Raw genomic sequence first — 23,339 nt, forward strand, 5'->3', positions numbered from 1 at the left:
CTAAGGTCTAGAATGCGGTTTCGATTCCCGACCGCGGCGGCCGCATTTCGAAGGGGGCGAAATGCAAGAACATCGCCGTACTTAGATTTAGGTGCACGTTAAGAACTCTAGGTGGTCGAATTAATCGTCTCCACTAAGGCGTGCCTCGTAATCACATTGTGGATTTGGCACGCAATACGCCAGAATATAAATGAAATGTTTGCTTATGAGGTACATGAGAAGTCACTACAATAAAAGTATAGCTGAAATAAAACATGAAAACAAAACATGAAGAGAAAACCAACATGAAAAAGCGGATAGAAGCAAACCCAGGGCATTCTCTTTAAAGCTCATGTCTACACTTCACGCTGGAAATTATGATTACACAAATTCTTAAAAGACGCTCTTGATTAATAATTTGTTGCAGCAAGTTAAAAAAGCTTAAGAGGAAGCTTTAGCTCGAGTGCTCCTATCTAAATACATGTAAAAGGAGAATTCGTTTTTCTCGGCAACCACTGCACCAAATTTGACGAGGTTTGTTGCATTTAAAAGACAAACTTAAAATCTAGTGACTGTTGGTTTCGAATTTTTGAGTTAAGTCGTCAATTTTTTAATAAAAATTGGCAAAAATCGAAAATTTCAGAAAACGAAACTATCAAGTTTTACAACTCTGTAACTCAACGACTAAAAATGATAATACAATTCTGTGAATTGCATCCAATAGTACATCTAAAGCGGACAAAATTGATATTTTACACATGAATATAAAAAATTTAATCATAGGGAAATAGAACTTTTGCAAAACCGTCGTAACCAACGTAACAAATTCACGTAAGTTGTAAAATGACATATTGAATTTGTCCGCTTTGAATGATCTAATGGATGCCGTTTGCAGAACCGCGATATGAGTTCTTGATGCAGAGCTATGAATTTGTAAACTTTGCGCTTCTATTTTTTTCAAACGGTCAAATATTTGAAAATCGATTTAAGAAATTTCAAGCCCTAAATCGAAATTCCGCTTCCAACAGTCACTAGAATTTAACTTTCTCTTTCAAATGCAACAAATTTCATCAATATCGGTGCAGGGGTTATCTCATAAAACCTTTTTGCGTTTTTCATGTATTTGAATAGGCCACGTCGGAGTTGGGCCCGAGCTAAAGCTTCCTCTTAAGGCTATATTTGAACAGCGAGCAAAAGCAGATGAAATGTAAATAGTTCATATTCAAACTTCGACACGAAAAGGCGATGACTACACGTATCATATAGATTATATAATCAAGCTGTCACACACCATGCTTCAGGCTATCCCAGATAACAGTCAGGTTGCTCCCCTTTTTTATGAAAATAAAGATGGAAAGTTGGCCTAACAGGCAGTGATACAAAAAGACTGCGCCCCTGAAAACGGTGCCATGAGAATAGGACTGTGCGAAGGCCAGCAAAACGCAAAAATCTACATGTTGTTCTCGTGCAGAAATAAACAGCAGGCTGTCCAGACTCTCCGGCTTCAAGCAGGTCCTCCTCTCTTGGAGTACGTACTCAGCTACACGAAAATTACGTTCGCTACTTACAGATTGTACTCACCGAATGTGTCAGCCTCACCTTCTCGGAGCCTAACCAGCTATAGTGTATAGACGCAATAAAAGACCGAAACCTTTGGCCCGATTCTTACACTGTATGATTCTCAAGTCATCAATAAAGTATTATTATTATTATTATTATTATTATTATTATTATTATTATTATTATTATTATTATTATTATTATTCTCGTGGGAACCCCAGTGAGCTGGCACATTGCCTGTGCTGTTAGCCTTCCGCTGGTGAGCATGCATTCAATTAGCTTGATCGTACGATTCAGTCCTACGAGGTCAGCGAGCATGCGAAATCACGCGGACAGCCGAATTCACGAGCTTACAGCACAAAAACGCACAAGTAGAAAAAGACACCTCTCGCATTAGCACTAAAATAATACAACACAGTATCGAGATTGATAATCATGCAATCGCAAAAGCGGTATTACAGTGCTGGAACAGCCACTTCTCATTTCGGCGCAGGTCCTGGCGCTGGCAAAGAGTCGATTTGACGCAGCTGCAAGCACTTTTGGCGCAGAGATCAACGCACGTGTGCTTACCATATACCATGCACGAATAGCATGGATGCATGAATACCATGAATAGAGCCCGCAAAGGCTTTGCGGCCCCAAAACCGATGCGTCAGCGCCACTGCGCATGCGCGAGATGCAAATAAGGTTTAGCGTTGGCGTCGGCGACGCTATTTCACTGAAACAGCGCAGCGACCCAAACTCGACGCAATAGTTTTGCGTCGTGGAGAATGGCGGAACCCATCGTAGTGGCGGCTCTCGCCCTATACCACGTTAGACCTCTTTCCCTAATACCATTCTTAATTATGCACCACGTGCGATTCGGATCACAGCGGCTATTTGGCAAAGCCTCTAACCTTAGAATTAGCTTTAATCCTAGAATGTGACATCCTCCTTCGGCAAACTCCACGGTGCAACGCGGGTTCGACGAACACAGAAACAAAGCGCCAGCAAGACGGCACAGCGGCACTACATTGTACGTCCGTCAGAGGAAAGCGAGCGAATGGCGAACCGGACGACACCGACAGGCCCGCAGAGTTTCTCAATACATATGATAACCTCTATACGGACGGGCCTGCGCAAGAAACTATGATGATGAGGACAGGACGCTGTTGGATTTGATTTCAGTTTCACTACCTGCGAAGCATAGACAGAAGGAAGGCTTCGCTCTTTGCATGCTTTGGCGCAGCCTCGGCGCAATGTTCCGCTAAAATGCTGTTTTGGCGCAGGATGGCGCAAAAGCCCGCTCTCGGCGCAGTTTGGAGCAATTGGCGCAGCTGTTCCGCCACTACGGTAACAGCAAAATGATTTGACTCGTTTTATTTTCTTATTTTTTGTATAATTTGTTTTGCCTCAATTACGCGGAAACAATGTTCATTCTTGTGGAAAAAATTTGTACGTCATCTGTTTTTTTTTTTTCTTTGCTAAAGTATACTAAGAGCCAGCTCTTTCCACTTGTCACTTCAACTTGCCATAGAATGCCTTGAACCACGCAATGCATAACGTTCGCGTGTGCCCGAAGGCCCGACTCGAAGGCCCTCTCATGAGCGGGCCCGAGTCCGGCCCGGGCCCGCGGCCTCATGCCCGAGCACGGTCCAACCCGCCGAAAAAACGCTTCGGTCGGCCCGGGCCCGGGCAGTGCTCTCCGCGAAAATACTACAGCCTGCACACATGCAATGTGGCACTGTCCAACCCGACAAAGAAACCGCACAAAAGCGGCAGCCAATTAAGTTCGCTTGCTGTCGTGACGTCAACGCGGAGGCAAACTTATTTCAAGAGCGCAGCGTGCCTCGGGAACCATTTTTGAGAGCGCGGAAGCGGCAACTTGTACAGTGCGGTGTTTTGCGGGCGCAGGCTCGTATATACTGCGTTCTCGGGTATCGTCACCGAGTGTTAGTGCATTCGTCGGCAGGAAAGGCGAAGACAGCGACGCGAAAGCCTACACGTCGAATGCCGCAAGACGTTGAAGGTATCCGATAACAGCGCATATCGGCCGGGCACCGTGTTGCCGCCGTCCGCGTCGTCAGCTGCTTGTGCTTCCACGAAAATGGGGCGACATTTTTTTAACGACAGGCGACGCGCACCCACGTCGACGTTCGCTGACGCATGAAGGAAGACCCGAGTGCGCGTCCCATTGTGAACATGCAAATTGCACGCGCTCGCGCCTCGTCGCTGTCCGGCCATGCAAAGTACGTGCAGCTATATCCCTTCGTCCGAGGCAGAACCTTTTGCGCCTCGACGGGCCATCAAAAAAGGCGTCGTCTCGAAACCCGCAGACGTGTCCTACTATAGGCTAGTTCCCTTCGCCCGCTACGCGGCGTTGCTGACAGCTCGGGAAATTTTAGCGCTGGCTGTGTGCGTTACTGCATGCGGAAGCTTATATATGCAAAATATACGCAAACTCCACCGAGCGAGAACCTCGGAAGTTTAACAAGTTGGCGACAAAACCGGAACTGGCTGCCACGTTATCGATGAAAAACAAGAACAGCTCGACACGTCGTGGAGCTTATCTTAGAAAACAAAAATTACAATAGGTGCAACTCTGGCGCTGCGGTCGCGTTCAGCTATTCTATAGGGATAGATGGCTGCACAGTATACGTGGACCTTCGTGCTCCTGGCTGGATATGTCATGTGCCCTTATTTATTACGCCTTAACTTTGTCAATTCCGAAGCTATCGTGCTTTTTTCTAAACGCATGATTACGACGAGTTACCGAGCACACGAATTCGTATAAGTATAGCCGTAGCAATCTGTTGTTTATTCATAAAATAATTAAATAAATAAATATCAATAAGTAAAGAAACGGGAAGGCAATTACTGCTGACCACGCACGTGTGACTAACTTTCTAGCGAGCAGCTTGCCCACACGTGAACGGTGGTCAGCAGTGGAAGGAGTGCGTGGGTATAAGGCAGTAACCGCAAATTGTTGCATTCGTATAGCGCCATATGTCGTTGAAAAGTGATCAGTTAGCGAAGTCAGAAAAAGCCTTTCGAAGCCAAGCAAGGACGAAGTTTAAGGCGAATCCGTGTACACACGAGCGAGCGCCTCTTCAACGAACGCCCCTACGAAATGATCTGCGTTATGAAGGAACAATGCCGTCGCGGTTCTATTGCGACCTTTACAGCGATGTGACCCGTATAATATAGCGAATGATTTCGGGGACCCCAGCACATCGTTACAAAGGCGTTCCGACTGTAGTAGACATATACCCATCGCTCTGGCTGAATCGACACAACCCTAGCGCATTTTGCAGGAATTTGTACAATGCTTCACGGCGACGTTCGCATATGCACACTGGGCGGATGACAGCGAGCAACGGTCCCCCGTATGCATTGGCACAGAGAAAAGGCAACACCGCATTCAGTAGAAGCGCGATTTTGTCCCGTTTTGAAGGAACGAAGTCGTGGCTGAGTGGTAACGTCTCCGTCTCACACTCCGGAGACCCTGCCTTCTGGGATTTATCGCTCACGGCCAACGCCGCTGACGCCGACGACACCGGCTTTTCTGCGACACGAGCTCCTTAACGCTGTCGCGTTAAAACGACGGCAGACTTCTATGCGAGTAATATGTCGACCTATCTCGGGCTTCGTATTTTTTTCCCCCTTTAGCGTCCCATTTAAGCAAACTAAAGTAAAGGCGGACGCACGCATCTGTTCCGCAGTAACGCACGAAGGACTCCAACCGCGCGTTATCTACGCTCCGTTGACACGTTGCCCGATGCACGTGCGGTCATATACACATGCGCGCCGACGTAAGCGGCGAGTGGCGCCGAAACGCTGGCGATCTTCCTTTCCAGTTTCGCGAGGTAAAATCACATGCTTGACATATCGCGTGTGGAGCACGGGCCGAGTTGCGGATCCCTGCTCATACACATAATCAGACACGCCCCGCCGAGCGAGCAAGGCCTGCCCACCGTTGAGCGCCAGGTAGCGGGTTCAAGTCCCGGTGGCAGCGACGGCCCCGTTCTCAGACGAGAAAGGACAGCATCGCAATAAAACGCGCGCGCATTCAAATTAAGGCGCACGTTGGAGAGAACTATAGAGCAGCACAGAGTTAAATTGTATAGCGTGTAACATCTCGTACGTTGGTAAACACTTATTTCAAAAAATATGGATTCTCTTTCCCTCGCCGGGAAGTGGTTCGCCACTAGAGGAGAAAAAGAAGGTCCCTCGAAATTCGAGCGGGAACGGCTTCGCGGGTTACGTCACTGGGACGACGTACGTCAAGGATATCGCAACGTAATTATTTTTGTGGATATTGTGGCGACAGCGTTGGAAAATCTCAAAACTTGACAGGCCGAGTCTATCTAACTTTATAACGATACGTAATCTGTCTCTACCAGCAAACAGCTAACAAGACGTGTGCGGACGCTGCGAAAGCCATGACGTCACAGAGTTGGTGCGCCAAGTCTGAAGAATAAAAAAAAGGAAAGAAAACGTGATTTCATCGGTGTCGTAGATGGGCAATTAACACAGCACAACTTGATATTCCTTTGGTGCAAAGACATCTTAAAAAGCCTCAGAGATCGAAATCACCAGTCATCCACCTCCAGCGCCTCTCGCAGGCCGTCACAATCCACGGAACGGAATGAGAAAGCCGAATTCCGCGACTTCGGTACAAATCAAACCCGTACGATTTCCTGCGAAATCAATGCGCGATTATGCTTTGGTTGACCTGCGCCGGTGCGATATAACCACGCATTACGTCTAAGAGACAACGGTGCAATATAACCACGCATTACGTCTAATAGACACCGGTAGGACAATACGCAGCCAACAATGCGCTAATATACGATCGTTCAATACGCTACCAAAACAACGCAACGCCGCACGATGCGTTGATAGATCGCGTTAGCTGGCCTTATTTACAAATTATAAACCGTGACGTCAGGACGTTCATTGTACAGCTTCCGTGTGTTGTACGCGCAGTGGCGTTAGGAATTCTCCAAGTGTTGTCAGGATTGGGGGCTCAATCCCTTCGTCCGTGGTCCTTTGCCAAGATTGGAGTACGGCATGAATTCGAAGGTAGCTGGCCCATGCCGTCGTCCAACTTATTTACGCTGAGATCGTTGATGAAGTGAAGAACTGCTTCTCATCGAGAACGAGGAAAAAGGGGTTTATTTACAGAAATTAACTCAGTCTAACATGACTGCTTGAGAAAAAGAGTATTAGTCCAACAGGACTGCATGAGAGAAGTGACTCAGTCTAACATGACTGCTCAAGAGAAGTGCCTCCAACATTCGCACAACCACAGTTTTTATACACTCGATCCGCCGGTCCTACGACGCGGCGGCTGTTCGTTTACACATCACCAACTCGCAGCTGCTCTGAAGACCAGTTTACAGACACAAAGGCACACACATTCCGTACACAGAGGCAACCGCACGGGGTGCCGTTCCGGGAAACTGTCGTTGTCGATCGCGCGTCGCTCATTGTTCCGAGCCACTCTGAACCGTGAGAAGCACAAAAATAAGTCGTTCCCGCGGCAGCTTGACCAGGCGGGTCAAATCAGCTCCGCGTGGAATCATTGTCCACACACCGAACTCGTCCCGTCACAATGTCGAAGGGGCTGGAGGGAGGCGGCGGATTCCAGCGCAAAGGTCGCTTCTTTGAACGCCTCGCAGCTGCAGCGACGGAGAGGGGGAGGTGCGCGTCTTGCACCCCTTGTCGTAATCGGGTGGCAAGGTGGCAATCTTGTTGCGCAACTCGCCGTTCTTGACAGCGCCTCCATGGCCCGAAAAGTCTCGACTGTCTAGCGCTGACAACCGCTAGGCAGGAAGAGAACGGCTGCTGGTCAGGGGGGGGATTGATGTCTTGGCTCGCAGCGACCACCTGTGCATTGATGTCACCGCCCCAAAACATCCAACAAGGACAGGCAACTGCAAAATGAACCCCACAACACGGCTCTGCGCCGAGATGACGTACATTGGCTCTCACTTTAAACTCGCTAGGCTTCAAAAAAAAACAACAACAACATAAGTGCAGAAGCAAACAAAAAATGCTGCATGTTGCTATGCCAATTTCTGAAGCAAATTCCTGCTGACAAATTCAGCAATCATGGAGGGAATCCTGCTAAATGAGAGGGGATCTTCTTCGCTTAATAAAATTAACACTAGTAACCCTAAAATTTAGGCGGGACCCCCAAACGCAGAATTCAAATTAGCCTGCTCAAACCATCCGCATTGCTATGCAACTTTCCCTTCTTATATTTAACGGAGAAGTTGTACTCTTGGAGAGTGAGGCTCCATCGGAGCAAGCGGCCGTTTTTGTGTGACATTTGATTGAGCCACGTCAGAGGACAGTGGTCGGTCTCGAAGATGAACTTCGCTCCGTACAAGTAACACGACAACTTCTGGGCGGCCCAAACCAAACAAGCGCATTCCTTCTCTGAAGCGCTGTAGGCTTCCTCTCTTACATTTAGTTTACGGCTGGCGTAGAGGATAGGATGCTCCTCGTTATCGTCGCCGACTTGACTAAGTACCACGCCCATACCTCTGTCGCTTGCGTCGCATTGAACTATGAATTCCTTTGTGTAGTCTGGCGCGCGAAGCACAGGGCGAGAAACCAATAGCGTTTTCAAACTTTGAAAAGCGTTCTCTTTGTCCTTATCCCAGTGTACGTTACTCGGTGCTCCCTTTCGGAGGGCGTCTGTTAATGGACTTGCCAATTGCGAGTAATTCGGAATGTATCGTTGATAGTACCCCACAAGTCCCAAAAATGAACGAACGTCCGTTTTCGGGCGCGGCTGAGAAAATTCTCCAATCGTAGCTATGTTCAGCTCAGCCGGCCGTCTCATGTCCTGACCGACAACATGGCCCAGATAAGTAACCTGCGAACAACCAAACCTACACTTTTCCGCTTTCATCGTTAAGTCGACTTTAAACGTACGAAACCTCGCATTCTCGTCGTAATAGAATTTGGCGTTCCTTTGAGCTATTGCCATGTTCTTTCCGACTAGTTCTTGGTTTGCGCTTAGCCGTTCCAGTAAATTTAGCACGTATTCAACCACTGTCGGAATCTCCCCTCTTTCTTCCCACATCTCTCCTAACATTCTCAGTGGAGAACGGAGTGTCCTCCCATACACTAGTTCTGCTGGTGAGAACCCTGTCGCCTCATGTGGAACCGTTCGCAAAGCAAACAAAGTTGCCGGCAGACAGTTCTCCCAGTCCTCCTTGTGCTCGTAACAGAGCGCACGCAAAACTCGCTTAAGCACCGAATGCCACCTCTCTACACTGTTTGACTGAGGGTGATAGACAGAACTGTGTATTAACTTTACCCCGCACTTTTGCAAGAATGTGGAAGTCAGTGCGCTCGTGAATACTGACCCTTGATCTGCCTGAATTTCGGCTGGAAACCCAACTCGTGCAAACACTGTCAAAAGCGCGTCTACTACTTCAGTGGAGCTGAGCTCTTTCAAAGGGATTGCTTCTGGAAACTTGGTGGCCGGACACAGCATGGTAAACAAGTACCTGTAGCCTGATTTTGTTTTTGGAAGAGGCCCTACCGTGTCTATTACAAGCCGTCTGAAAGGCTCTGTTATTAAGGGCACTACCTTCAGTGGAGCTTTCCAAGTCTCTCCTGGTTTACCAGAACGCTGGCAGGCGTCGCATGATCTTACAAAGTTTTCTACATCTTTGAAACAGCCACGCCAGTAGTATTCCATAAGCAATCTTTCCTTTGATTTGTTTATGCCTAGGTGGCCGGACCACCCATTTCCATGATAAAGACTCAAAAGGTCCTCCCTATACTTAGTAGGTATGACTAACTGATCTAAAATCTTACCCTTTCGATCTCTGTAATGCCGATACAACAATCCTCCTTTCTCATGTATCGTTACGTTGCGCCTAGCAATGCCTTCTTTAGCTGTGTCACGTAATTTAGCTAAGCTCTCATCATTCTTTTGCTCAGCTGCCAGTGACTCTCTATCCACGAGTAAGAGTTGATCAAAGTTCTTTGAGGCCGGTGATAACAACGACCCTGTCTCGCTTGTGAGCGCGTCTGCTTGCTCTTCCTGCAGGCTAGAACTCTGACACTCTAGTGCTACGCTCTCATTGAGCTGGTCAACTGGCAGGCTCTCCTCAACTGTTCTTTTGTCCCTCGGGCCTAGCTCGGATTCGGGTATTGAAGCTATCCCCTTTTCTGCTTCAGCTGGAGGAGCTTGAGCATTTTCAGCCGAAAGCGCCGCGATCTTACGAGCTTGGCCTCGGGTCAATGCCTGTACTATGCCCTCTCCCAGTTTGAGCCCTCTGTCACGCAGTAACTGATTCGAACGATTCGAAAAGATGTAGGGATACTGCAGTGACAAAAATTTGGAAACTGCAGCCTCAGTCTCTAGCTCCCCGAATGGTCCACTGATTTTGACTTTGGCCATGGGCAGACACACGCTGTGTTCTTCTACAACCTGTTTTATCCATGCTACTTCTCCGGTGAAGTCCTCTACCATCACGTAGGACGGATGGACAATGTCCAGCGTGGCGGCACTGTCTCTTAGCACTCGGCATGGTTTTCCATTAACTTGCAGGTCGTGGAGATATGGACTTAAAAGTTCCATATTCTCATCCTTTTCCTCCACGTAGGAAAAAACTACGCTAGGCTTCTCGCAGTTTACAGCTATATGTCCCAGTTTGTGGCATTTGTAACAGCGAATTGGTCTAACAGATTCGAATTTTCTTTTCTGTTCTTTTTGTGTGGTTTCTCCGTTAAGTTTCTCCTCGCTCTTTTCTGCGGGCTTTTCCGCCATGTCTACAGGCTCTGATCGTCTAGTTTGCGCACCCTTTTTGAACGGAAATGGTTTCCGCGGTCCATTTCGACCGTCCCAGTTTCCCTCCTCGGCGTTCAACTTTCTACGGGTTGCGTACTCTTCGGCTAATTCAGCCGCCCTTTCCACAGTGTTTACATTACCTCTGTCTTGCACCCACAGTTTCACAGCTTGGGGGATGGTTTTGTAAAACTGCTCTAGACACATGCATTCAATGATCATGTCTCTGCTGTCGTACGCTTCCGCGCTTTTAAGCCACTCGACTAGGTTGGCCTTTAAGCTATATGCAAACTCCGGATAGCCCTCGCTATCTTTCTTGCCTGTGCTCCTAAACCTTTGCCGAAAAGCTTCGGCTGAAAGGCGGTATTTCTTCAGGAGACTAGCCTTAACTTTTGCATAATCATATGCATCCTGCACACTCAATCTGGCGATTACTTCCGCCGCCTCACACGGCAACATAGACAGCAACCGCTGTGGCCATGTACTCGGGCCGAAGTTCATTTTTTCGCAAGTCCTTTCAAAATTGCATAGGAACAAGCCTATGTCGGTCCCGACCTCAAATGGCTTTAATAGCCTGTCCATGCGGTACGATTCTGCCTCACTTGATCGTCCCAGAGCGCCTTCACTTCCTTGAGACATCTCCAAACGTTTGCTTTCAAGTTCCAGTTGCATTTTTCTTAACTCGCGATCTTTATCGCGTTCCTCCCTTTCTTTATCGCGTTCCTCTCTCTCTCTATCCCGTTCCTCTCTCTCTCGTTCTTCTCTTTCTTTTTCCCGTTTCTCTCTCTTTTTGAGAAGTTCCAATCCCATTTCAATATCTTGCTCACTGGCCTGATTGGAAATTAGCTCCAATAATTCCGATTTGAGCATTTCCTTGCGTACATCTAGGCCCAGTTCCTCACCAACAATCAACAACTCGTCTCTCAGCAGTGTCCTTAACTCCATGACTGCTGCTTTACTGCCTTGATTCTGCTCTCTAAATCTAGCTAGGAAAACACAACCTAGCTAACACACAACAATCTAGCTTCCCTACTGTTCTAAACAGAACAACCAAAAAATGAAGCCTAGAGAGTCAAAGCAAAAACCAAGCACTCACCGCAGATACAGCACCATGTCGCAAAGTCCATCTCACCGCTGTCAGCCAGCTGTCAGGATTGGGGGCTCAATCCCTTCGTCCGTGGTCCTTTGCCAAGATTGGAGTACGGCATGAATTCGAAGGTAGCTGGCCCATGCCGTCGTCCAACTTATTTACGCTGAGATCGTTGATGAAGTGAAGAACTGCTTCTCATCGAGAACGAGGAAAAAGGGGTTTATTTACAGAAATTAACTCAGTCTAACATGACTGCTTGAGAAAAAGAGTATTAGTCCAACAGGACTGCATGAGAGAAGTGACTCAGTCTAACATGACTGCTCAAGAGAAGTGCCTCCAACATTCGCACAACCACAGTTTTTATACACTCGATCCGCCGGTCCTACGACGCGGCGGCTGTTCGTTTACACATCACCAACTCGCAGCTGCTCTGAAGACCAGTTTACAGACACAAAGGCACACACATTCCGTACACAGAGGCAACCGCACGGGGTGCCGTTCCGGGAAACTGTCGTTGTCGATCGCGCGTCGCTCATTGTTCCGAGCCACTCTGAACCGTGAGAAGCACAAAAATAAGTCGTTCCCGCGGCAGCTTGACCAGGCGGGTCAAATCAGCTCCGCGTGGAATCATTGTCCACACACCGAACTCGTCCCGTCACAATGTCGAAGGGGCTGGAGGGAGGCGGCGGATTCCAGCGCAAAGGTCGCTTCTTTGAACGCCTCGCAGCTGCAGCGACGGAGAGGGGGAGGTGCGCGTCTTGCACCCCTTGTCGTAATCGGGTGGCAAGGTGGCAATCTTGTTGCGCAACTCGCCGTTCTTGACAGTGTCCACACACACTGCTCAGCGCTGGTGGTAAAAAAAAAAGAAGAGGGGGGGGGGACTTCATTATTATTTCTTTTTGCTCCGCTCTTCGCGCCAATGTGCACAAGGTTGTATTCGCAGGTCGTACAGACGTGATTGCGCTGTTGCCTTCGTCGCCGCAAGGTCACCTTACCCGCGGAGCTCATAACCGCCATTCCATTGTAGTCAAGTCGCTACAGCCACGGCAGACGATACACGCTATCCGAGCGCAGTAGGAGATTGGTTGGAGTCTTTATTGGGAAGGTAGCGGATGCCGTTCACGCCGGGGGGTCGATCGTGCAGCGTTCGCTGAAGACGTCACTTATGCTGGCGTCGAGTAATTAAAATACTTGTCTCTCGGGTTTCTTCCGCAGTGTCGATACCCGATGTCAACAAGCTTTTTCTCAAAGTGCACTAGACGAGAACAGAGGTTAAATTTTATGGGTGGGCGAATATTCCACGTTTTTTTTTTTTTAATGTCAGCCGAAAGCCGCAGTACTGGAAATATCCGTTTTTTTTTCTCTCTTTTCGGAATACGCTGAATGAAAATTGTTAGCAAAGCCAACAGGATGTGGGCACCTAGCAAGGCCGCTCGAGACAATGTCCACTGTGCTAATTTACCGGGAATACTCTACCATAACAACGACCGCAGCTTAGAATGACTATACGCGTATCAGGAGGGCTGTTTGTGCACTGAGGAAACTGTTTTCATGCTAACGCGTGATTTTATTATTAATCTCACAAAAATTTGTATGGTTACCTAACAATATTTTCTTATTATGCTAGTAGATATTTGTTACTTAGATTTGTGCAAAGAATACTCTCTGTCGGCTTCGGTGAATATCAACATGACTGCAGCTTTTCCCTACCTGCGACATGGTAAAATAGACGGCATAATACCCCGTATCCCTATTCAACATACTGAGATTTGCGACTTTCTTTATTTCTTGTTTATTTTCGCACATTCGTATTTTATTGGTAAACCTCACTATTCGAACGTGCCCACGCCTAACAACGATTAAGTTATTTCGCAGTTTCCTGGGCTGCCGCCATAAGTGGCGGACAGCACAACCTCGAGGTCGAGCACGAGAAAGTTTGGTTGCGTACAAATAAACGAAACGTAATCAAACGAAACTGCAACGACACGAAGGGAACGCCGCCCCACGTGTTTTCGGCTGCGGCGGGGAAGCTCCTCGCGTTCCACGCTCGGTTAAGACGTGCCGCCAGACTTGCAGCTCCCACAGACAGCGGTTCGCAGCCCTCACACCGGCACACGCAGGGAACAGCTTGAAGTGTTACCCGGCGCACCGCTTCACAAAGTACCGCTCGAAAATACCTTCCCGGAAGAGAAAAATAAATAAAGCGGCTCGCGCAGCATGAGCTGCGCCAGCGTCGTCCCGGTATGCCCGCTCTCGCGCAAAGTATCACAAAAGTGAGACGGCTGTCACTACGAACCAAAAGAAAACACAAGCGACAAGAACGGTGAACTACGCATGCCCTCGCACGAGTTCGATGGCACGAAGGCAGAGACGCATCGACTTGCGAGCGCGGCGGAAAAAAATAAAGAAAGACCAGGGAAGAAAAGCGCGGTATATAGGCGCAGCGTCCGCTACAAAGTTGTCCTCCGCCGAGGAGAAACACACACACACACACACACACACACACACACACACACACACACACACACACACACACACACACACACACACACACACACACACACACAGCACCACTCGCTGCACGCAACCTGTCAGCCACGGCAGCGGGCGAGTGTACGTGTATACAAATTTCCGTCGTGCATGAGCGGAACTCTTTCCGTCGCCGCCAATTTCTGGTCCGAGGCGCCGGAAGAGCGCGACCGACGGCTTTTCACATTCATCGCCGCGCGCAGGGACCCACGCGCCGTACAACACGCCTCAGAGATCGGCTCCGCGCGACCACCCTACAGAAAGGCGACGATGCGAGCACTTTAACCAATTCGAGCAACTTTAAAGCGCGATTCATCCGAGACGCTTCGCGGGCGCCGCGCGAACTGGTGACACCTCGATCGCGGCACTGAGTTCACTATACAAAGGTTGCAGCAGGAATAACTCTGGCGCTGAGGGCCGTGGAATGATGGTCTGAACACAGATTTGTCTGACGTTCGCGGGTGTGGCTCATATCCAGAACTGCCGCACAATTTCACGTCCGAGCGACGGCTTCCTTTGAGCAACAGGAACTGATTTTGAAGGTTATGCCTTTGCTGGCTGTTTGGGCCGGAAGTGATTGCAGGAGCTGGAAGCACGTCGTGACCACCGTGTTCCGAACAACAACGATTGCGCTTTATTGCGATAGCAATTCTATGAGAACACTCCAGGCGTCGTCTGCATCGCCGTCGCAGTGGGGACCCAAGTACGATCAAGTCCTATTGCGCCCCGCACGCCGTATGTTGCTCGCGAAGGGGGAAGCGGTGCAAGGGTGAGCGGAGGAGGTGGTGGCTTGATGCGCGCCCAACATTGGACATCACGTGATACAGCGTGCGCAAAGCGTGGGGAGAGAGGGACCGGCGCAGATTTAGCACGGGTGAGATGGCGTCTCTCTTCTCTAAGCCCGGCCATGGCGCCACCGGTGCTCTATCTTGGAGGTAATCTCCGGTAGGTGCAAGAGCAGGGCGAGCCGAGATGGCTAGTGGCTGCGCGAGCGCCGTCTCTGCGCGTGTCTAGTGCCGGGGGTTGCGTAATCTCAGGTTTCGGAGACGCGTTCGACGGACAGGCAGCGGAAGCGTTCGCTTCCCGCTGCTTGCGCTCATCACGACGGCGTTGTTCATGACAGCGAGTTTTCGCGGTCGATTGAGAGCTGTACATTTGCATGTGCGATCGTGAAGCCAAGCTTGCCAATTTAATGAACATAAACGAATCTTTACTGAAATGTATACGACCGATAAGAATACGAACCTTAGCTGGTGTAGTTGTCTAACGCTTTGCTATCGCTATCTATGTTTCGCCTTTCGGGCGAAACTGCAAATTCTTTTTTACGTCCCTAAATTTCTAAAAATGGTACTTTTCAAAACTCACGGACTAACAGCAACAGGTGTCTGTGCACACGCATAAACACTGCGAATGTGTTCCCTTCGCAACGCACTATATCGCCCGAAAATCGCCAACTTGGCGAAGTCACAAAGCCGTTTGAAGCCAGAAGACCTATGTTTAGGCGAATCCACGTACTATGCTTCCCGACATTCCCTCGCGGGCTGAAGAGCATGCAGCTCCCGCAGACACTAACAGCGTCGCTTTTTCAGCTTGCGTAGTTTTTGCTACAACAGTTCAAAACGAAGCTCCGCGCGACCGGAACGAATTCGAGAACTCGAGACCCGTCAACATCCGAGAACGCGAGCGCCCGACCTGCCGCCCGGCTTCAGCTCGACCACGGCAGCGGGTGGCAAAGCGCGCCCAGCCGGAAGCGTGTACGTAGAGACGATCTTCCCCTCCCTTTCGTGATGTTATTCAAATAACAGCGCGTCGTGTTTCACAACTCGCGCGTTTAAAAGTTTAACTAGGCGCGAAAGAAGGGCGCAGAGGGATGTGAATGCGAACGGCCACTTATCGACCGCAGCCCGAAATGACGTGACGCATGCCTGCGAGACGAAGGCTTGCTTCGCCCGCAACTCGACGATGCCGCGTGCAGAGAGAACGCGGACGAATTGGGCACAACTCTTCTTCCGCCTTCACAAACGAAAAAGAAAGAGGTATAAATGAATGAGAAAAATCTTCGCTAAGGTTTCTGTTTCGTAAAGCCTTCAACTGGACTCGTGCTTTGCGGTCTTCCGTAGAAAACTGCTCTCAGGCGCAATCGATCCTGACACGTTCAGTACCAGTTTGGTAAATAAACTTCCATTTTGCAAAATAATCCGACATGTAGATGAAACTTGCGCCGACTGCGAAGGTGTGCAGCAAAGCGACGCAAAGCCCCCGAAAGATGCGAGTGCATCGTCCACGACAATGAAGATTACCGCAACAACTGCGCCAAGACATCACACATAGCGACAAAATCTGGCAGGGGTTGGCTAATTGCAGAGTAATTTTAAAAGAGAGAGATAGAGCGACACTGCATTTGAGTTCCTTGGCCCGCTAAACTTGTCTATACTTTTCGTGAGGATGTCCACTATGTTAGCAGTTTCGATTTCCAAGATTTTTCCAAGTTCTTCTTCATAAGATTTCCCCGGCAGCCTACAACAGTGCAGGCGCGAGGAAGAAAAAAAATGGTGGTTTATACTTCGCCAAAATACTAGGCGAGCCCATAATTTTTAACAGGTGCTATTAGTAAGCTGTAAATCAGGTGAGATGCACTATCAAATTTCGCTGAATCACGCGTCTCGAGATACTCCAACCACCCGCGGCCACGCTCACATTCACAAAACGAGCAAAATAGACCATTATTTGGGAATTACGTAGGTTGTGTTAGAAGCTTAGCTTCCCTTCGCCGTACCACTACAGCGTCGCCCTAACCTCCGATGTAACGATTTCCCTGAATCAAAGCTACCGGTGAGAAAATTTCGTTTCTTTCCTTGAATTTTCCAAAACTGACAAATTCTCGAAAATTCCAGGTTTTCCCTGATGGCAGAGACCGTGAAGAAGTCTATAAAGCAGGGGAAAATACAGCGGAATTCGCGAAGTTGTACTGACGTCCTCGGTGGTACGTTTCTTTCTCTCTTTTTTTTGCGCCAAATCTAACGGAAGGGCGCCGTCATCTTTGACATCAATGAGCGCCACCATTTGCTGGCGTTTGACTAAGCCCGCATATGTAGAGTCAAGACATCCCAAATGGACAGCCGCCGCAGAAGCATAATGTTGCCGGGGGAGGGGGGTGAGGAGGAGGGGGGATAGCATTGCGGCGGCGGTTTCAGCGTCAACGCGCGAAGAACCGCAAGCCCTCGCGCATTATACAGACAGGTCCCGGAAGGTCATTACCGCGAGTCACGCCTATAGAAATATTCAGAACACGCCCGCGAGAACCTGTGTCGCAACATCGTCGGTATAGGAAACGTGTGGCTACCTTGGGCGCGTTCCATTCCCGAAAAAAAAATAAAGAAAACGCCGCCGAAAGCGACAGGCGAGCGAGGTGACGGAGCGTGCGCGACTTCCGCCTAAATGTAAACTGACGAGAAGGCAGTAGAAAAATATAACACCCCCAAGAAGCTCACATCTCCACGATACTGCATTATCACGTGTAAGACCGGCACTCCCAATGCTGGAGCTGAAGACAACGGAAAACTTTGTCAATGGTCCGCGCGAAGAATCGAAAAACAGCCACAGCTTGGAGCTTGGCTCAATGAATAGTGTAGTCGGAATACAGTCGGAATCACACTAGTCGATAAGGTGATCAATCGGTCAAGTTGGCCGCCATCTTTCAAGAAAAAGAAAGCACAGCACGACGCCAGAACGAGACCACGCATGGTCATGCAGAGTGCTGGATCCATGGACTATAGGAGAAACTACACGTGGAAACTAGCAAGCTATAACTCGCTAGGTTTCCACGTATATCGCGATGTGCCATGGTCAGATAGGAAGAGGACTTGGCACCCGGAGGTGCCGCGTCCCGGAGCTTACATGTACTCATCAACCCAACATCACTCGGTACATTGGCCCCGGCACTCCCCCTCTACACGGGTTGACTGGGCGGGGGGCTTTGGTTCGGGCCAACGGTCCTTCCCGGACGAGAGGGTTGCTGTGGTGCAGCACGACTGAGCTACTGCGCTCGACACAGAAACAGCCATGTCTGTTTCGCCTCGCATTGCCTTAATACAGACACTCAAAGCCATCCGCGGAGCAGCGCGACCACAGGGGAGTGCGCCATGACTGGTCCCGGCTCTGAGTTCCACTGAGCCAAGCAAAACCCCGTGGATCGACTGGCACACAAAGCCAAGTCGAGCGACTTTAGGAGCTACGCAGGCTGGCGCAATCCGCAGGAAGCCATTCGAACCACTCTTAAATCGGGACCAACTTAAGAATCCAGGAGGGGGCCCCGCCCAGATGACCGAAGAGCGGCGGCCTACTGCCTCCGCGACTGAACAAATAGTCCCGCTGACGCGACTCGGCCCAGTTCGAAGCGCGGGCTGCCGTGTTCTCCGTCGGCTGGGTCACCGGCCGACCGGCTCATGACGTCAGTCTAGAGTGCGCGCCCACTGGTGGAGCCTCGTGTGTATCCGCCTTCGAGGGGAAAATGCCGCTGTCTTCTAAAGTTGTACCCGACTATCGACAAGCGTGACTGCGCCTGTGCTAGCATGGACAGAGCGTGACAGCGGGGCTGAACGTCAGCCGCCATCTAGAGTTACCGTGTATGCGAAATGCGAAGGTTGTGGGTTCGGTTCCCACCTGTGGCAAGTTTTTTCACCCACTTTAATTTCCATTAATTTATCGTTTCTTTATTTCACTTATTAAGCAAAAGTAATTTCCCCTATGTTGTCCTTGGTGTCAGTGTTGGCTTCTTATGATATGACTAACAAAAATCGAGCCCCTCGGTTAACCCCCTTTCTTCTCATGTATGCAGGGGAACATGCACGAAGGGGTGCTGCTAAGTTCCTGGCTCTGACCAGAAAGAAGAGAGCCAGATTTATGAACCAACACATTTGCTCAACATATCCCCCCCCTCCTGAAATTGATGGACATAATAGCGCGCAGTAACAGCTTTTCTAAACAGCTAAAAAAGAAAAAAAATCCTTCGGTTGGGCCACAAACCAGCTCTCAGCAGCATGTTTGACATCAGAAATGTGATCGAAAATATTGCCACTTCAGGTGTTTCTTCAAGTGCGAGTACATATAACAGTACGAAATGGCAAGGTGAGCAGGGGGCATGTGGACCAACTGGAAACACAGGTGTTACATTTGGAAGCTATAATGTTGGACGTGTGCACAGGTGCATTGCCTTACGAAAAAAAAAAAAACGATCCCTTTGGTCAACTTTCCACGGCGCTTCGTTCTAGTTGCCTCCTTCAGCTGGTCTAGCAAGTTAACGTACTGCACAGTAATAACAGAGCTGCGAGGGCGGTAGTCCACCAACAGAATGTCGTCTTTATCCCAGAAAACGGACGCGGTGACTTTTTTTTTTTTGTGACCGTTTCTTCGGTCGCGGGGATCCACTATGTCGCCACTTCTTTTTACTGTTACTTGGTTTCACGTTCACAGACTTGGAGCCAGGTTTCATCCTCAATCACCAACCTAGCCAAAAAGTCCTGCGCAACTTCAATATGGGCCAAAATAGCTTCGGGTGCTGCATCTCGCTCCTTCTCCAGATAACTGCTCAAATGTTTCGGCACCCACTTCGCTGGAAGCTTACGCACGCTTACGATAGTGGAGATAAGTATCCGAACAAACTACCGTGAGATGTCCAGCAAGTATCTGGGCTATGTTTTTTTTTTACGGATAATCACTTTCCCCAACAATCAGGTTGCCGGGTCAGTTGACGTTGGGGAACGCCCACTGTGGGGCCCATATTCAACGGTGAAATGTCCAGCCTTAAGACGAGAGATGTAGAAAGGACACTTCTCCACCAGCGTTTGTGAAATCTCGGTGTGGACGTCCGTTGCTGATTTTCCTTGCAGAAACGAACACTTCATGACGGCCCATAACTACAACGACGTGAAACTTGCTTCTACCTCTAAAAAAAAAAAAAAAGAAGACACACACACCTATAAATCGCGAACATCTGATACTTGCATATGGCAGCCTAATATCTTAGTATGTAACTGTGCTCCACGTTCATTTTCCTACTTCACCTGGAAAGAGGCAGAGCCAGGAACTTATCAGGACCTCCTCGTATACCTAGCAACATCTACCGTCGTCTGGCGCCTCGCTTAACCGAACAATAATACACAACCGATTGTTTTCCGATGATGCGACAGCGTAAAGGTGCTGTCACCGAGATAATCGTTACTAATGTCTTTTTTTTTCTTTTCCTTTTTTTCGATGTCGCGTCACCACCTCCGCCGCTCCCGTCTACAAGCCTTCCGGTACGTGTGATGTGACCACGCCTGCATGAAGCGCGAACAGCAAGAAACGGCGCGGAGAACACCCTTTACGCTTCGTTAGTAGAAGTTGTGACAGCATGTGACCATGACTTCATCGCGCCATAAACACCCTCGGTCGACAATAATAATGGCACACTCGATCGACTCGAATAGTCACTCATTTCCGTGAGCGCTCCGGTAAAGCGCTACAAAGGTCCTGAAAGGCAATATTTAAGCTCTACCCCAAGGGAGAGAGAGAATGGAAAGAAAGGGTGGTTATACAAGACGATATCTACGGTTGACTAACGTGTACTGATGAAAGGAAAACGGGGTAGAAAGCTGGGAGCAAAAAAGGGAGAGGAAGGATTAGCAAGATAAGATGATTTGTTTAAGGCTACTGGGAACTTAAGCGGTCTCGAGTAGCAATAATAAAGCCCCATTATCCCTCGGAAAGAGCAGTTTTTAGGCGCGACAGAAGACTGAAGAAGTCGACATCTACCGGTGGTCCTTGCTGCTCTTTGCAACCAGAAAATTATAGCAATACTAGCACCGCTAATGGTCGTAACTACAGCATCGAAGCTGCCGACTTTGGTATAGCGAGGTCAGCACGTTCGAAATGGCCTGTCGAGTATCGCCATTGGCGTCTGTCACCGATGAATTCACCGATGCCACTAACTACGGCGAAATGTGCAAAATACGCGCAGTGAAGTGAACGCTCCGGGTCACGTTAGCAGGCCAGAAAATAGAATCTGAGTAGTTCGTCGATTGCGCGCCTCTGATCATCATCCGTGCGACGCAACGGAAGAAGCTTCGCAAGAAGGACGAGTGGCGCACAACGGGCAAGCGCCTGCACCCTCTCTTGGGAGACGCAGCCGAGCATCTGGTCACCGACTGGATACACAAACGAACCATTTAAGCCTTCCCTGCTCGGCAATGACTCGACGACTCGAGCAATGCTTCGTTTTCTCCTGCTCGCGGGTTTCACGACAACGTGACAATCACCCTCCGCTAGGCCAAAGAAACCGAACAAGCGACTTATACGCACATTTAGATGAGAGCGCTGGGCGACTTCGCCAGGGCCTCGGCCGGTTGCAGTCACCAAGGTGGCACAGCACGAAGGTGCAAAATCGGACAAAACAAATCACCGCTACACGCGCACTTCTTTTTCTTTTTTTTTTCTCCGAAACGCATGCAGAGGAGACGTGCGTCTCGCAGAGACGTCGCAAAAAAATAAGGCAATCAAAGGGAGGTCCCTCGGCCGTCCTTTTTTTGTGGCGGCCGAGCGTCACGCGCCAACGCAAGGCCGCATTCGTGTACACACGAACGACGACGCGCTCGCTATCTTATCTGCCACAAGACACGCTCCACACGAGATGTATTTTTCTCGCTCTTTTTTTTGTTTACTTTCTTCCTCACGCCGTACTTCGCGTTCCCACGATGGCATTTCGCCCGCACGGCTGGAGTTTCCGGAAAAAAGCGCCTGACGCTCAGGAAGGACGTCGAGCGCGCGTCATAATTGCGCCCAAACGCGCCGCCAGATGAAGATTTGGCGCCATTGTGCAAGCGAGTGTTACGTCATACGAGTTTCCTACAAATATTATACTAGGGCTAACTCTGGCGCTGTGTCTACAGAAGCTGCAAGCAGGACGGTTCAGTCAGCGCGGAATGATGGCTGGCACATGGACATGCCTAAATTTGTCCTTATGGCTTCAAAGGGATTTGCGACTTCGTAAAGAGTTCATTTTCGGCAAATCCATCATCATCATCATCATCATCATCATCATCATCATCAGCCTATTTTATCTCCACTACATGAGGGGTATTCTGTAAGTGTCCTCTGTTACGTCTCAATCCAGCCATGATCATTCCTTGGACGTTTCCCACGAGGCCGCCCTGTCAAAAGCGTACGGCCAGACGACGACGAGGTCCGAGATAGCCTGTGACGCGCAAACAAAGGAGCTCACTTCGAGGCGACAACAAACGCCGCCCGCCCTCTGTGGAGGCGGTAATTACCGCGAAGACTCCTCTACCAACCCGACCGCGGCAACCTAAACTAACTGATCGAATTTATGAAAGGAGGCAACGCCGAAGGTTACCGTGAGAACAGCGTCGACCTCGGTTTCCCAGATTACTACGCAGTTGCACCATGTGCGGGCGCGAAGGTGCAGCATAGGAGGCGGATCAGGCACAACGGTGCGATGTCATGGATTTAGCGGCCGATTCGACGATTGTGATTGGCTGAAATACAGTCATCAGATTCCACAGTCTAGTCTCCTAGCGAAGACGACGGTTTTAAAATCGAACACCTTTGGTGCAGTAGTGTGTCCTGACGGCCACAGGCATGCGTGTCCTGACGTGCGCTGATGTGTGCTCAGACATGTACGCTCCTACGTGGAGTGGGCTTCCACATCTGGAGCAAGTGTAATGTGAAATAAACCCCTTTTCTTTCGCTCCTACTAACGAACGCCCTCACACCTGTGTCTGGAACACCCCTGACCTAAACGCTACCTCGAGTACCAACACCACCTAGCACACATGTCCATTTCGTCTGCTGATGAAGTGCTAATTGGCTATAAGTGCCTGTTTCCTGACGCACACTCCAGCCCAGGCAATCAGGACTACAGCAGCAGACGAAATGGACACGTCCACTAGGTGGACACTAGCAGAATACCCTTCCAGGCGGAAGGCCTCTCCCAGCGATCTCAATTATCCCTGTCTTGCGCTAGCCGATTCCACATATGTGGGAAATTAAAACATTTCGAACAACATGTGGTCTACAAAAGTTAAAAAACCGGCTTCCACGACTTTTTAATGACCTATTGAGACAGGATATAACACCCCAATGTGGCACATTTCGGACACTCTTGGCTTGCTTTTTTCCTGAACTTTTTTTTGTTATTTATTTATGCAACTAAAGCCAAATCGATTTACAGAATTATGGTGTTACTCGATGTTAATACTATGTTTTTCTGTTAAAGTGCATTTGCCATGTCATTGCATTGTGTAAACCATTAGAAGCCTTCAATTATTAAATTTTTTTTTACCATGTGTGTATGGCTTAATTTTTTTTGAAAAAATAATTATGTACAAG

At 49.2% G+C, this 23,339-nt stretch overlaps 2 protein-coding genes across 3 annotated transcripts in view; both read right to left on the reverse strand.

The window, feature by feature from the left end:
* The window catches only part of Pli (E3 ubiquitin-protein ligase pellino), a 136,406-nt gene that overhangs the window by 55,763 nt on the left and 57,304 nt on the right, over positions 1–23,339 (reverse strand). The gene's annotated exons all lie outside the window — the stretch shown is intronic.
* Positions 11,630–23,339, reverse strand: part of LOC139047419 (uncharacterized) — a 50,052-nt gene continuing 38,342 nt past the window's right edge. The window contains exon 4 of the mRNA XM_070521246.1: positions 11,630–12,273. Within this exon, the coding sequence (XP_070377347.1) occupies positions 12,268–12,273 (6 nt within the window). The 3' untranslated portion in view covers positions 11,630–12,267. The remainder of the gene's footprint in view (positions 12,274–23,339) is intronic.

This window comes from Dermacentor albipictus, chromosome 7 (assembly GCF_038994185.2).
Source record: "Dermacentor albipictus isolate Rhodes 1998 colony chromosome 7, USDA_Dalb.pri_finalv2, whole genome shotgun sequence".
NCBI classification, from domain to species: Eukaryota; Metazoa; Arthropoda; class Arachnida; order Ixodida; family Ixodidae; genus Dermacentor; species Dermacentor albipictus.